This window comes from Carlito syrichta, unplaced genomic scaffold (genome assembly GCF_000164805.1).
Source record: "Carlito syrichta isolate Samal-C Ts95f unplaced genomic scaffold, Tarsius_syrichta-2.0.1 Scaffold306893, whole genome shotgun sequence".
In the NCBI taxonomy this organism is placed as follows: domain Eukaryota; kingdom Metazoa; phylum Chordata; class Mammalia; order Primates; family Tarsiidae; genus Carlito; species Carlito syrichta.
The window spans coordinates 530,723-547,340 of NW_007250989.1; the positions used below are offsets into that span (position 1 = coordinate 530,723).

Consider the following 16,618-nt stretch of genomic DNA (forward strand, 5'->3'; position numbering starts at 1 on the left):
CCACATTGTTTTCCTTGGTCCATCTGGTGGGCTGAAACTAGGCTTTTATGACAATATATCCTGCCTCCTATCAATGAGTTGGAACAAGTAGGGGTGCTGGCTAAGAGCCCTCAGGATTTCCCTGCCTGTTTGATTATCCCTTTATTTATTTATTTGGCCTTCCATTCTGGAAACCTACAGGAAAGACCCACGGAGTCTGGAGTTTCAATTAACAGATTCTCCCTTTTTTCTCATCCTCAGGCAAAAGAAGGGGAATGTGGCTCACAAACACTGGGTTGGACCTTCGAATCTGGTCAAGTGCAAGCCCTGTCCTGTGGCACAATCAACCATGGTCTGTGGTTCCGATGGCCATACCTATACATCCAAGGTCAGTCTTAGTTGTCTTTTTATTGTTGTCATAAAAAATACTCCATGTGTATTTACTGTAACACGCCTCTGTGCCAAAACTGGTGTGCTCCAGGCCTTGCCCTTGAGAAGCTGCTCTGTGAAAAGACTCAGAGATACTCTCTCACTAAGGAGACAAGCAAGATAAAAATGCTCCATCCTACATAACTGGACTGGTAGAGGGCTAAAGGGAAAGGGAGGTTCTGACAGTGGTGTGAGATCCTGAAGTTAATCTGGACATGCTTCCTGGAGAAGGTGAGAGAGCAAGCTGTTCAAAAGATGCACACCATGTAGCTTGGCTGATGGATAGCAAACTAGTAAGGGAGGCTCAGTATGGTGCTTTGTGGACAGTGCAGAGAAAGGAAGGAGTGTGATGTCAGTGTACACTTAATCCACATATTGTACATCTAGGATGAGTCTGGCACTGCACAGGCCCCAGATATGGCACGGTTCCTTTCCAGGGGAACCTCAGGACTCACAGTATAATGGGAGAAGGGGCAAGTATGATGACAGGTCACTTTCCCTGAAACCAACAAAAAGAATATGGTTTCATAGCAAGGAGGGACTAGGGTGAAGTGGATCTATTTGTTCTTACTGGAGGGGTGAGAAAAAGCTTCACAGAGCAGGGCTGTTTCATCTGGTCTCTAATAATAACATGTATAGACAGGGAGACAGGGATCATGGGGATGGAGAAAGGAGTTGATGATTTATTCTTAGAACTTGAAACACATTCCTTGGGAGAAGGTTGTCCATTTGTGTCTGAGAATAGGTACATTTCACTGGGATAATGAACCAAAGAAAGGAAAACCAAGGACTTAATGAGAGTTTGCTTATTCATTCTCTTACCTAAAGACTATAAACCAAGCACTCCCTTAAGGTCTGATACTAGGCATGAGGGAGCTGGTGTGTGGGTACATGTCCCCAGGATTTTGTGTGAGACACAGCAGGGGGAAGCTCCGACCTGTCTCCTCTAGCCAGGGCTGCACCTCTTTCATCTGCTTTCTTATCTTTTTATGTAAGGTTTCACTTGTGGAGTGGAGTCTATGGCTAAAGAGGGTTGTCACAGGAGATATCCTGGCCACTCCTGGCCATACTGCCATATGGATCTCGAGCCTTTCTGTTAGAATCCCCTCCTTTTCATCCTCCCCACCCCCACCCTGCACAGACAGTCAGTGACTTCTGTTCTCTGTGATCCCCTCACCACGCTGACCCTCACATCACAGAGATGTCACAGGCTCGGGAGGACCCTCACTGCCTTCTGTTCTCAGAGGCCTATTTGGATTATTTTAAGGTTGTGGCCACTTTTCCCTACTGAATTTTTGGTGCACAGGTAATATGTTTTTATATTTTGTTCACTGACAATATAATTTTATCCTCCCACATGTTAACATTTTTCCAACAAAGGAGAATAAATCTCACAACTCAAGAAGCCAGAAGGTATGTCTGGCTTGTACTCAGACCATGGACTCTGCTTTAGAACTTCATAACATGATCATTACCTGACTGGTTCCTCTGTTCATTCAACAGGTATCATTTGAGCCCTTTCTATGTGGCAGGCACTGTGCTAGGTACTAGGGAAACGTATGATATAGTGGGAATAAAAGACTTGGCTCTTCTTCATGACCAGTCAGTAATCCTTACCTCTCCAACTCCAGACCTGCCCTGTGAGTTAAACATTCTCTGCCCGAGCTCATAGCTGGTACATCCTGGCTAAATAACTGCAGCCTACCCTAACTCAGCCCAACCCACACTTCCCCTTTCCCTTTCTTTCTTTGACCCCTAATAGATTCAAAGTCTGAGATAATTTGTAGTAACAGAGCTTGCTTCTGACACTCTAAATACATCTGGAATAGTGGATTTCAAAGAAACATTGATGAATCATTTCTGTCTCCTGTTCCCAAAGGCAAGGAGCTATCATTTTCTTCCACTTAGGGCCTAGATCCTAGGTGTGTAAACAATCAGAATCCTGTCAGAAAGCAGATTCTGATACACCAGGTGTGGTATGGGACCTGAGATTCTGCATTTCTAGCAAATTCCCTTGTGATGGCAATGCTGCTGGTCCACGGACCACACTTTGAATAGTGAGGACATCAGTTTTTATGAGTACCTCCTAACAGGTCTCTCCACCTTTAGTCTACCCCTTCTCCTCCCCAAAGTCCATTTCCACATACCAGAAGATGGGAATACTTCTGTAATAAAAGCCTGTGTGTTTCTCCTGCTTAAAATGCTGGGCTAGCTTTCCTCTTACTGCTAGAACTAAGCTCAGACTCTGCTCTTACAAACAAAGCTATTCAGAATCTGCCCCTTTCCTTCTCCACAATCATTCGTCATAGAAAGGATCTTTCATTCATTGATTCAGCAGCAGTGTATTGAGCACTTGCAGTTGTTCTAGACACTATGTAAGACACAGGGTGAGGATGGTGGGAAACAAGGCAGATACCATTCCTGCTCACTCGGAGTTGCCATCTGGTAGGGGAGACAGAAATAAATACATAACCAAGCAAATACATAGGTAATTTCAAATTTGAGTCAGTGCTACAAAGCATGGTGCCGAGGTGGGGGTAGAGAGAGGCCTGATTTGTAGGATATGGTGAAGAAAGTTCTCTCTGAAGGAGTGTCCTCTAAAGTGAGAGTGGAGAAGTAGAATGCTCCAGATAGAGATATTAGCGTGGATCACGGCAGTAAGGCAGTGTGATGTGTTAGAAGAACTGAGAGAATGCCTCTGTGGCTCTCAGGGTGAGGGGAGAGATGAGGGGGGTAGGAGGGATGAGGAGACAGTCAAAACAGGGACATTGAGCCAACCTGAAAGATATAAAGATGGTGTGGCAATTCCAGGATTTGTGGAGCACTTAGAATTATAATTGCCTTAAGAATCTGAGATCCTAGAGGCAGAGACAGTGCCTAATGTAGTTTGAATGTTACTCCCCAACAAATCTCATGTTACTTTGTGGTCCCCAGTATTGGAGGTGGGGCCTAGTGGAAGGTGCTTGGGTCATGGGGGCAAATCCCTCATGAATGGGTTGGCGCCATTCTCATGGTCATGAATGAGTTCTCACTCTATTAGTTCATGTGAGAGCTGGTTATTTTAAAGAGCCTGGTACCTCCTCCTCTCTCTGTTTCTTGCTTCTGCTCTTACCATGTGAAATGCCTGTCACCTATTTGCCTGCTGTCATAATTGTAAGCTTCCTGAGGCCTCACCAGAAACCAAGCAGATACCAGTGCCATGAAAAAACATAAGCCAAAAATAAATCTATTTTCTTTATAAATTACCCAGTCACAGGTATTCCTTTATAGCAATGCAAAATGGACCAACACAGTGCCTGTCAGCACCTTCACCAGGTGTGCGGTGTTGTATACAGTGGAAACTCAGAAAATATCTTTGCCCAGAGAGGAGGCAACAGGAGTCTAGCAGAGAAGGACTGGAGAGATTCTAGTCAGCATAACCTACCCTGAATTTGAGTGAATGGATGGAAGTGGCTTAGTGATAGAGAAAAATAGACTATTTCCTATCCTAGGCCAAGTTACTTAGCTAAACACTCAGCCTGGGGCTCTGGCAGGGAGTTAACAGCTCCTTGCAATGCCTCTCTTTTTGTGAAGAGCCTGTTAGTGTGTTCAAATTATTTCCTCCAGCTCTGGAGTAAACTATCTGATCCTCAAGTCTGAGATTGGAGATAAGCCATGAGACGTCAGTGAGTGATCAGAACTGCTTGGGAAAGTGGCATATTGCACATCAGACTCGGTAAAACCCTGCTCACTCACCTCTGTCTCTCATTCGCAGAAAGAGCTTAAAATGCCAGCTCTCTGTGGCCTCCGAGCTGCAAATAGCAGTGGTCATCTATCAGACATGACTTGAAATGTTGTCAGTTGCTCAGGGAATGTCTCTGGGAATGTTCAGTGGTCAAGGCCTCCTAGTACTCTAGGCAGAAAAGTTGGTTTTGTGTGTATGGGAAGGTTGCCTGTTTATAGTTGGCTTTTTGTGTATGGGAAGGTGCTGGTAAGTTGTTGGTTTAGGAGACAGGATCAGGATACAGACTATGCCTTTGCAATATCCTGATTCTCCACAGGAGAAGTGACCTCTACGTACTACTGGGTAGAGCCCTCAAGGACTTTTCCCAGCTTGGCACAGTGACTCACATTTATAGTTCCAGCTACTCAGGAGGCAGAGGCAGGAGGATTGCTTAGCCCAGGAGGTTGAGGCTACAGTGAGCTATGATTGTGGCACTGTACTCCAGCCTGCCTGGCAAAGCAAGGCCCATCTCTACAAAAGAGAGGGAAAGGGAGAGGGAGATAGAGGGAGAGACTGTAATTCTAGCACTTTGGTAGGGTAAGGTGGGAGGATCACTTGAGCCCAGGATTTTGAAACTAGCCTAGGCAACATAGTGAGACCTTGTCTCCACACACACACACACACACACACACACACACACACACACACAAATTAGCCAGGTGTGTTGGTACACCACCTGTAGTCTCAGTTACATGGTAGGCTGAGGAGGGAGGATCCCCTGAGCCCAGGAGGTTGAGGTTTGGTGAGCTGTGATTGTGCCACTGTACTCCAGTCTGAGTGAAGTGTAAGAGTGAGATCCCAACTTAGAGAGAGAGAGAGAGACAGAGAGAGAGAGAGAAAGAGAGAGAGATAGATTCCCCAACCCCCAGCAGCATCCTGATGTTCCTTTAGTGTTGTTGAATTCCTGTGTCAGCATGAGTGAGTTCCCAGGTTCCCAGTTTCCCAATTCTTTTCCTGGGGGCAGAAGAGACCTAAAGCATTATTATCAGAAGTTTAGTATTCTCCCATATTCCATATGGGGTATACTGAAGCCCAAAGAGACAAGGGCAGTGACAACTTTCCCCCTGATCTCCTGCCTGAGTACCTATGATCCACTCACTTCCATGTGAAGTTAAAGGAGAGAGGCTGGTGGGAGGGCACCATTGCAGTGGGAAATAGTGTGGGTGGTGGTTCTTTGGCATTAGTGTGCTAGTCTTCTTTCTCAAGCAAATTTCTAGAAAGGTTGTATTCTCTTTCTTAACATAATAGGTAGAATGTGACTCAGTCAGAAGCTGCATGTTGATTGTTCAATACCTCTGAAAAAGAGAACAATTCTAAACCCCTGTGGCTTCCTTCTAGGTGCATGTTTCAGTCTGATCAGGTTTACTACTGTAGAGTTTTAATTATTGCCTCTGAGTACATGGTCATTTGTTTATTGAGGTACAAAACGGACATTTTAGTCTCACAGACAAAGCAGTGTGAGACCACCAGCCGATGCTCAATTAATAAGAGAAATGAGTCAACTATCCATGAACACATGACTTCCCATCCCATAGAGTTGTAGCCTTTTTTGGATCATTGGTGTCAGGAAACAAAGGACAGATAAGACCATGATGAATGTTTAACTGGAGGTGACAATATCATTAAGTCAAACTTATAAAAATTTGTTTGGGCAAAAGTGCATCGCAGCCCTAGTCCAGTCATCATTAGGGAAACCCACACCCCATAATTAATCACAATTCTCCAAGTGAATTGTTTACTCTTTCAAGACGGGTTCAAAGACTATAGGAGCACCATCAGGGCAGCTAGATGACAGAGCCTGAGCATCTCTGCCTGTCCTGGATGTTGAGTATCTGTCCTTAGATTGTATCAAACGAACTTTTATTCTGCTTCTGGGCCCCAAATAGTCAAAGGGTCCTATAACTGAGGAGTGCATTTAGGAGTCCCTGTCTATAGTAGACCTCTTTCAATGTCTCCACACCAGGGACACTACTCAGAACTGTGCGACTCCCCCAGGAACAATGAAAAAATGCACAAAGTGTTAGCATGAAAGGATATAAGATGTTACATGGCAATAAGTGTTTATTCAGATAATGTAAAGCATAACCCATAAGAGATAAGGAACAAAAGGGCATGGTAGTGAATCGGCAAGTTGAAGCTCAGCACTGCAGCTGGCTTAAGAGTGTGACATAGACCTTGATCTTTGACTTGGCTTCCAGGCGGTAACCATCACCCTCGTCATTTCTTAAATACCCTTGAAATCACATTTTTTTTTTCTGGCCAGGAAAACTCAAGTAGTTCCAAAATTCAATAAATATGTATTGAGTTCTTTTCTACTCTTGCCACGCACCAGGGATGTGACTGTTCTTTCCTACACTGTGCTCAATACCAGGGATACAGCAGAGAGTGAAATAGACAAAGCCCAAATCTTCATGGAACTTACAAGGAAGGCAGACAAAGTGAGAAGCAATCTGCTTTCATTAGAATGGGCATTTAGATAAGAAGCATTCCGGATGCTGCAGGAGCACAGAACAGGGCCACTCCACCCATTTGGAGGTGTAGGCAGTCTTCTTAGAAGAAGTGATAGTTCAGGTGAGATCTTAAGGCTGGAAAGAGGCAACCAGAGTAAGGGTGGGGTGGGTGTGGGAGCTCATAAATCAGAAGGAAGAGAGGGTTGAAGAGATGGGAGAAAGCATGGAACCTTGAAGGAACTGGTGACAGTGTCAATGTAGCTGGGTCACATGTGGGATGGGGACAGAAGTTCACTAGCTACAGGAATGAGGCTAGAAAAGTCATCAGGGGCCATGTTTTCAGGATGTTGAAGACCACGTGAAGGGGGTTGGTTTTTATCTGAAGAGCACTGGGGAGCCTATCAAAGTATTAAAGGTGTATATTTTCGAATTTGCTCACACTGGCTGTGGGCGGGCTGTAGGGGTGGGGAGGAGGACATGGTTGGGGCAGGACTGGAGATAGAATGACTGTGAGGAGCCTCCTAGAATCATTCAGGCATGAAGTGAGGGAGGCCAGGATTTGCAGAGTGGATGCAGAGATGGATAGAAAACCACCTAACAAGGTATTTAGGAAGTTATAACTGGTCTTGGTAATTATTCAAATTTCAAATATGGAAAGCCATTTCCTCTTAAAGCCCAATGGAAGGACTTCTTCACCATCTTCGTCCGGGCTGGACTTGCAAGTTTTCCTGCCAACAGCTTTGTGGCTTTGCCCTGGATGGTCTGGGCACCCACTGTCTCTGAAACCCTTTCCTTTCTCTTCTGTTACCTGCATGGAAAGAGTAAAGCTTTCTGGGATCCTGGCTGCCAGTTTTTAATTCTTTCTTTGAGAAGCGAAATTCTGATACTGCTGACTAGACCCCAGCCAGTCCAGCTTCACCGAGGTGGGCCATCTCAGGTTTTCTCCCTCTTGTGGGGAGAGCTATTTTGGAAAATGAGAGCAGATCTGGAGTGGTGCTGGGACTCCAAAAGCTCAGAAAGGGGTTGGGGAGGATGTCCTTAGGGCTTCAGGTCCTAGCTCCAATAGGGGTCTTTTTGCCAGGACTTTTTTTGACAGAACTTCATTGACTTCTCTCATCTGGGCCTACTTCACCAACGCTGAGATATCAGGGCTGTGACTTCTCCTTTCTCAACCAGAGGTCAGTGCAGGGTCCAGCCTCTGAGAGGAGGGCTCCTCATGTGCCACTTCGAGTCCTGAGAGCCAGCCCCATGTTCTGGCCTCAGCCTGGCTGTTAGTAATTGGCAATCAAGCAGGCAAGCACCCGTCTGCTCTCACACTCCCCTTCCCCCCAACATTTTCTTCCTTAATTGCTGCTAGACAATTAGCAAATGGCTCATTTATGTCTAGACGCAGAAGAGAGATGCAGAGTTAAGAACTGCTGTGGAGGAAAATGTTTCTCTTCCCTTCTAAGCATGCACATGGGTGAGGGGAGGGAGCAGGCACTTGCTTTACAGGGCTGGCGTTTCCTTCAGCCTATTGTCGCTGCAGATTGTATTATTTTTACAGAGGCATCTTAATAGTTTCTAACAGTTGCCTAGTAAAGGTCATGTTTGAAGTTCTTGGCAAGTGGAATCTCTGTTGGTCAACATTTCCCAAGAACAGGCCATTCTGAGGGTTAGAGCAAATTAAGACTGAATTTGTGAGACTTCCCAGGATGGCTTGAAGTTCAGTGTGACTTCTTGGTCTCCCACAGACTTTCATGACCCTGTGACCAGGTCAGGCATAGGAGGTTTTTATGTGTGGCTACTGTCCTTTGCTTTTAAGCAGAGTTGAGGCTGTCACTATTTTTCAGGGGTATTTTTTTTGGAGATGCCTCCACCCACTGGACCTGTGGGTTGAGAACTGGCTTTACTTGCAAATGCCGTATGGGTGAGGGCCTTCCTTCTGACTAACCAGAAATTAAAATACTTGGAAATGGAAGGTGGGAGGCTCTCACTTGCACATCTTGTGCACTGGCAGGCTGGAGAGTGAGGGCAACAGCAGTGGCACCAAGCATGAGAACAGCAGCTGCAGCAGTTAGGCAAGCTGCTGGGTGCTTCTTTAGGCTCAGCACTGAGCAAGGCAAGACGTTGAAATCCTTCACTTCATCCACATGTACTCGTGGGTGGTGGGAGGAGAAGAGGCCTGTGTGGATAGACCACAGTGGACACCAACAGTCTGCAGAGAGTAGATTTCATTATTTTGGTTTTCTGTTGCTTAGAAAAAAACAAACAATAGAGGCTTTATAAGTCTGGAGAAGTGCTCAGTGGCATCTAACCAACTCCAAGCATTTTGATTTATACATTCAACAGTTTGAGGTTCAGGAACAAATACTCAATGTCAGATGCCCTAATTTTACCTTTTCCCCCGAGGCCTTGTTGTTTTCAACATCCTTCCCTTTTAGTCTAAGGTAGCCAAATATCATTTGGTAATAAGAGCTCATTTACGTGGTATGGAAATCCTCAACTAGGAATTTAAAGAGTTCTCGCCCTAGTTTTATTATAATCATTCCCTTTTCTCCTTCATGGGTTTTTGGAGGAGCGAGTGTGAATAATATTTAAAATATTAATTCTGTATAAGTTAGGATGTAGGTTCTTGCCTCTAGAACATAAACCCAAGTGAAATAGAGGCTAAAATGGGATTAAATTGAGTTCTCTACCATATAAACATTTACATTAAGGTAAGCAGCCCAAGGGTGATGTGCTGCTTCCAGACTGTTGATGACCAAGATCCTTTTTGGCTGTTGTCATTCTCAGTAATTGGAACTGTTGAGTGTGTGTCCTGGGTCCAGGATGGCTGCTGTACTCAGCCAGTAGGAAGGAAGAAAAGAAAGGAGCCACAATTGAGAAGTCACCAGTGCCACTTCAGCTCACATACCATTGGCCAAAACTTAATCATGAGTCCGTGCCATGCTGCAAGGAAGGCTGGGGAGTGTAGTTTTTATTCTAGGCAGCTATGTGTCCAGCCAGAAGTTATTTATTAAATGAAGGATAGAGTAGATATTACGGTTATCTAGCATTACTATCATAATAATATTTAAATAACAATATTTTCAACAACAAAAACATAGTACTTAAGTATTGGGTTATTAACTACTATTAAATCATGCTGAGTGCTATAGTATTATTTATTTTATTTACTGTATTTTATCTAATTCTCACAACAAACCTATAAGGTAGGTACTATTATTACTTTCCAAATGAGAAAACCAAAGCCATAAAACCTTTTGAAGACCAACACAACTAGTAAATAGCAGAGTAGACATCTGAACCCTGGTCTGTGTGACTCTATCGTCACAGTTTTTTACTTCCATGAGTGAAAAACTATCTGAAAATAATATAAAATACTAGTTACATCATCAGGATGCTTTTGATTTTAGTGACAGACATATAACTCAAACTTAGCTCTAACCAAAAAAGATTTACTGGAAAACAAGGCTAGAAAGTTATTTGGGAAGCCAGGCCTTAGAGAAGGAAGGAAAAATTCAGTGTTGTCAACACTCCATTTCTTTCTGTTTTTCATCTTTATTTGTTTCTGCTTGGTTTCATTCTGCAAAGAAGCTTTCTCCTCTCAGCAGAGAGGAGGGATTTTAATAGCCCCAGATTCACTTGTTCCTAGCCTAGCAACATCAGAGAAATTTATCCATGTTTCATTCCTAGGGAAAGCTTTTAATTGACTCATTTTGAATTACACGTCTATCCCTTAATTAAATATTATGTCCAGGCTGATATGGTTCTATGATGGGCCTACGCTGCTCATATGAACCTCTTTATCCCACCCTTCACTATGAATAAGAGTAAGATTTTTTTAGCAGAAGAAGAGGGAGGGAAAGAGTTTATACTAGACTGAATAAAATTTTAAAAGTACTGTATCACCCAGTCACCTTTTAAAATATTAACTATGTTAGCCTCATTAAATGCTTCAGCTAAATGACACTAGTTTGAGCCTGTAAGAATGTATTAAGGCATACTGTGTTTCTAGGAATGACAGGCACAGAGGGGCATACAAGACAATTTTTTATACCAGATATGTTGTCTAGTTAAAGAGAAAGTTCATCTAAAATAAAGTGAATCTAGTGTCATTTTAATTCAGAATTCTTTTAAATCCTTTGACCTAATATGTTAATACTTTCTTCTGATCATGGGGCATATCTATCCTCAGTTCTTGAAGCATTTACTTTTTCTTAGAACATGCCAAGATAACACAGTCTTTTTTGACTCCCAAGGATACACTTTCAGGCAAAATGGTTATTGTGACATTTCAGAAAACACAGATGTTCAGACATCATCCATGGTGAAAATACATTCACAGAATTTACACAGACTACTAAAGCATGCAGATTAGTCATGAAGTTAGAGCAGAAGGAAGCAATTCAACTAATTATTTTACCACTTATTTCTATGTTCTATATGCAAACATGCATTTAACCAAGATTTGAAGAATAGGTTTTCATTTCTTCTTCTCAAATGCCTTAAGTAGAATGCCATATAATTAGTTAGCGCTTTTGTTAAAAACACATTAGAAAGAATAACCTTCTTGTTGTCAGTTCTGTTGAATGCACAATTAAGCCATTAGATAAAGCAATTACCTGAACACGAAGATGCTTGGCATCCCTTCATCAGGAGATGAAATTAAGGATTAGGTAAAATTGCAAAGTACATGAGATCTTTGCCTACCAATCCTTTAAAAAACAGAAGGGTCCCTGGCCAGAAGGAATATGCGCGGTGCTATAAGTCTAATTAAATCATTACAAACAACTTTAATTAAGTTCATGATCATGTCTCTTTTGTTTTTCTTTAAAAGAAACAAAATATTCCCTGTTGACATACTGCTCAAATGAGTGTGGTCAGACTTCTTCATAACATTTTCTAAGAGAATATTTCAGCACCAGAATATGGGTAGTACTCAGAGAAGCTAATCTCATTTTCTAAACCTTGAGTTGGGACTAATATGTTATGTGAGGAAATTAAGAATATTAGCTGGGTTAGAACTTACCATGAATTGTTGTTATTATTGCATATTGAAGGAAATGGCTTTAAGGTGCTCTCATTTTTACCAAAGCAAGTTTTTTCTCTTTCTGAAACAAATGACACATTTTGGACTCTATTTTATATACCATGCATGGCACACAAATGTGTCTTCCTCGGGCAAGAGGAAGCCACTTGGTTGAGCCACTTGGTTCTGTCATGCATGGTGCTCAGAACAGAACATGATGCTCAGAACAGCAGGAGAGGCCCTATATCCAAAAGGAATAATTTATTCCAAGTTCTCATCTAAAGGCAGGCCGTGCAGGTGAGAAACTGGGGTGCTATAGGAACCTGAAGACCCCAAGCAGTTTGATGAGAAGGAGCTCATTACAAGTGTTTCTTTGCTTTCTCTTCTTCAGTAGAGAGACCAAAAGATGATGAGATGTATCTGTCAGGATGTGCAGAATAGAGGAAGGAGTCAAGGAAGGATATGGTTCTCATCAAGACCTGCTGTGGATTGCCTAAGTCTGCGGGTTCGAGACCCGCCTGGGCAACTTGGCGAGACTTCATCGCTACAATACATCAAAAAATTAGCTGGGCATGTTAGTATGCGCCTGTAGTTCCAGCTACTTGGAAGGCCGAGGCGGAAGGATCACCGGAGCCCAGCAGGTTGAGGCTGCAGTGACTGGAAGCAGCACTGCACTCCAGTCTAGGTGATAGAGTAAGACTCCAACTCAAAAAAAAAAAAAAAAAGACCTACTGGCTAGGCTAGCCAGATGGCCTGTCTTTCTAGCAAACCAATACACAACCCAATTCAAGGGACAGGGAGAGATGGAGTGGAGAGGATGTATCACTTTTTTTCTTGCATTTTAATGCACTATAATGGAATAGAATGGATTGAGTCTCCCTTGCCCAGATCCATCCCTGCCAAAAAAGGAGTAACCATATTCCTGTAATTTCAACTATAAGACTCAACCTAAACACTATCTCAGTGAAGCCTCCTGAGCCCTCCGTGCTAAGTCAGGCAATTTCTTTTCTGTGAACTCTGTCAGTATACTTCTGGTGGAATGCTGATTCTCTCACATTGGACACATTTGTGCACACATATGTATATCCAGCCATATGATAGACTAGAGATCCTGAAAACTCTCTGATACAACACTCCTAGTTGTAATGTACACCTTCTTTTAATAGTTGAGCTTGCAAGATATCAGGGAAATCCCTGAATGGGGGGAGGGGAGCACTGAAAACCAGACAGGATTCGAACCACTGCTTTGGACCCTGGGGAGGAAGGGAAGCTAATCTATTGAAGAAGTTTTGGGGTAACAGCGGCATGCAGACTGGAGACAATGCCTTAAGTTATAACAGGGTGAGGAACTAAATTTGGTGCACCAAACATAAATCCAAGACCTTCAGTGTGTTCACCCTGAGTTAAAGGGTGGGCTATTTATATTTTAAAAATTTATCTGTTGGTAAAGCAGGACAACAAGAACACTTGTCAGTCTCAACTTGGACTCTGGTTGAAAAGGAAAAAAGATCACCTATGAATTATTAATAACAAAGAAACTGTAATTACTCAGGTGAGGAAAATGTGGTACACAAAACATTTAAAGACATATGTAGGATGTAGACACAAACCAATCGGAACAAGTAGCAGCTGTTAAGCTGTCCTGTGCATACTATGTGAATTTCAGCATGAGTATATGTTTCAAATGTATACTTTTTTTTTTTTTTGAGACAGGGCCTTGCTTTGTTGCCCAGCCTCAGTGCAGTGGCATGATCATAGCTCACTGCAGCCTCCTGCTTCTGTAGCTCAAGCAATCCTTCTGCTTCAGCCTCTGGAGTAGCTGGGCCTACAGGTGCTCACCACCACATGTGGCTAATTTTTTTTTTTTCCAGAGATGGGGTCTTGCCATGTTGCCCAGGATCATTTTGAACTCCTGGTCTTAAGCAATTCTCTTACCTGGGTCTCCCAAAGTGTTGGGACTACAGGTGTGAGCCACTGCACCTGGTCTAAATTGACATTATTTGTGTCGTGTAGGAAACTTGAAACTGGCCAGTTGATTTAAAGTGGTTCCAAGTGGAGAATGCACCAGGGTGCCTGGAAGAAGCAAATGCAGTTCCTCTCTGGAGGGTTGAAACCTCAACTCAAGCTTCACAGGATTCCCTCAAAATGTTACCAAACATGGCACATAAGTATTTAAAGTGTAGAAGAAAATAAGCCACCACAAGGAAAAGGCAGCATAAACAAACAGCAAAATTAGACCCCTACTAACTTAAGTGATAGATTTTTCACGCACAAAACATAAAATAAGTTCAAACATATAATGTGTTTAAAAAAGGTAACTTAAAATTTAAGCAATGAATTATATACTATCAAAAAATTCCAGATTAGTTAGAAATTTGTAGAATTGAAAAATATAATAGTTAAAAATACATTTTGATGAAAAATACTACTTCACATAGGAAAGAAATTAGGACTTCAGCTCCTTATTCTAAATTTGACAATTAAAAATTAATTAAACATGTATCCATTTCTTCTGAACAAACCATATTTCAGGGTAAGCCTAAAGCCCTGCTCAATATGGGAAAATTCTTTATAAGAGGAAAAAAGCTAATAAATGTGGAAGTAATAATAGAATTAGAAAAATAATTACTGTTTTTCAGTTCCTTATGATATAACTGAAGCAGGTAACACTCAAACATTGATGAAACTGTTAGAAGAAAGGCTGATGATGAACTCCAGGCTTTTGCCACCCAAGCCCACTGATGGATCTTAGAATCACTGAAGTGGACAACCAGCAGTGTCAGGCAGTAGGGAAGCACATGGCAGCATATGTGGCTCATACATATATGAAGTATATTTTTAGAAAAAGTATTTGAACATAAGTCTAGTCAAGCCTTACTCCTTTTGTAGGGTGTGCAGAATAGAGGAAGGAGTCAGGGAAGCCACACAGAATCAAACAGACAAAAGCAGAATGTGATATCTTTTGTGGATTAGAAAATAGACCCAATTTCTGCAGGAAAAAAGGTGGAGTGGGAGACATAGGTACCAAATGCTGACTGAACCAAATGAAAATCAAACATCCAAGATTTAAGAAAGAAAAAGATGTTTTGGGGACATTAAGGAAAAATGACAATAGACTAGGAATTAGACATAGTGATGGTGTGGTAGTTAAGCCAGAAGAACACACATATTTTTTTAATTCTTTTTTTTAAATTTTAAATTTTTTATTTTAAAATGTGGGGTACAATTCAGGGTTGGGTATACAAATGTTCATTACGCAGGTATCCTTGTTGATGAGGTGTGCCCCCCACCACCGGCAGTTTCCTTAATTGCCAATCCCACCCTGCCACCTCCCCGACCCCTGGCAGTTTCCCACTACTGCCAGTCTCTTTCTTGTAGTATTATGTTATGTAGTATTATGATAATTGTTCAAGGTCTGCTTATGCGTGAGAATATATATTTTAAAAGAGATGTTGTGAAGACTATAGGAGGTTTTCTTTAATATTATTTAGCAAAGAAAAAAGAATAAGATGAAGCAATGTGGAAGAATCTTGAAAACTGTTGAACTAAAGCTATGGGGAGACATTGCATTAATTTATCTTCTTCAGCATATATTCAAAAATTTTCTAAATTAAAAAAAGTATGATCTTTGAAGTAAGAAATGATCTCCTATTAATCTTATCTCCCATGTTGAATTTATAAAGTGAATATTAATGGAAAGAAGGAAGTTCTATTTGTAGAACACTTTTAGGAAAAATTAAAGTGATAAATTTGTGGAGCTATTAAAAAATTGATACCTCATAGACCTAAATACACAACCTAGGACCTTTAGGAGAAAAAAAGAAAATCTTGGTCATCTTGGGTTAGGCAAGTATTTCTTAGATGCAGTACAAAAAGTATGATTTATAAAATTAAAAATTGATAACTTTTTTCAATGTTGCTCTTTGAAAGACACTGTTAAGAGAATGAAAAAAGGAGCCACAGCCTAGAAGAAATATTTACAAATCATATATCTGATAAAAGTCTTGCATCCAGATTATGTTTAAAAACCTATCTAAATTTAATAATAAGTAAATAACCAAATTAACAAATGGCCAAAAGATTTGAACAGACATTTCACTAAAGAAAATATGTGGATGGTAAACAGATAAAAATATTCAACATCATTTTTCTTTGAGAAAATGCAAATTACAACCACAGTGACATACCAATACATTAGAATAAATACAATTTAAAAGACTGAGCAATATCTCCCCATAGCTTTAGTTCAACAGTTTTCAAGTTCGAAAGATGAGAAGAGTTAGAATGCTCAGATACTGTTGGTGGAAATGTAAAATGGTATAATCATTTTGGAAAACAATCTGGAAGATTTAAAAAAAAACTATCACGTGATCCAACTATTCCACTTCTAGGGGTATTCCACAAAGGAGTATAAAGAAACTTAGGGAGACAATGGGTTTGTATTTACTCAAGAGAAATAAAAGTACCTGTCTAAAGAAATATTTGTACACAATGTTCATAGCAGCTTTATTTGTAATAGCCATAAACTGTAAATAACCCAAATGCTCATCAACAAGTGAATGAGTAAACAGATATACAAATACTACCCAGAAAGAAAAAGAAATGGACTACTCACACATGTAACAACATGAATGTATGTTTGAATAATTATGCTAAATGAATGCCAAACAAAAAATAGTACATATTATTTGACTACATTGACATAAAACTTCAGAAAATGCAAGCTGAGCTATAATGACAGGAAGTGAATTAGTAATTTTCTATGGTGGAGGGAGAAGTGGAGAGGGGTATGAGGGAAAGCTTACAAGGGAATATGAAGAAATTTGGGGGAATAATGAACTTGTTAATTATCTTGATTGTGATGATGGTTTTGTGTGCATATTTATGTTTATCAAAATTCTTCAGATTGTTCACTCTATTTTTAATTTTTATTTTTTTAATTTTAAAAATGTGGGGTATAATTCAGGGTTAGGTATACAAATG

General features: G+C 41.2%; 1 protein-coding gene across 2 annotated transcripts in view; it reads left to right on the forward strand.

Annotated features, from left to right (window-relative positions):
• SPOCK1 (SPARC/osteonectin, cwcv and kazal like domains proteoglycan 1) overlaps positions 1-16,618 on the forward strand; it is a 525,861-nt gene that overhangs the window by 377,733 nt on the left and 131,510 nt on the right. For both annotated transcript variants that reach the window (XM_008063522.2, XM_008063521.1), the window contains one exon: positions 241-367. In XM_008063522.2, coding sequence (XP_008061713.1) covers positions 241-367 — 127 coding nt within the window. The remainder of the gene's footprint in view (positions 1-240; positions 368-16,618) is intronic.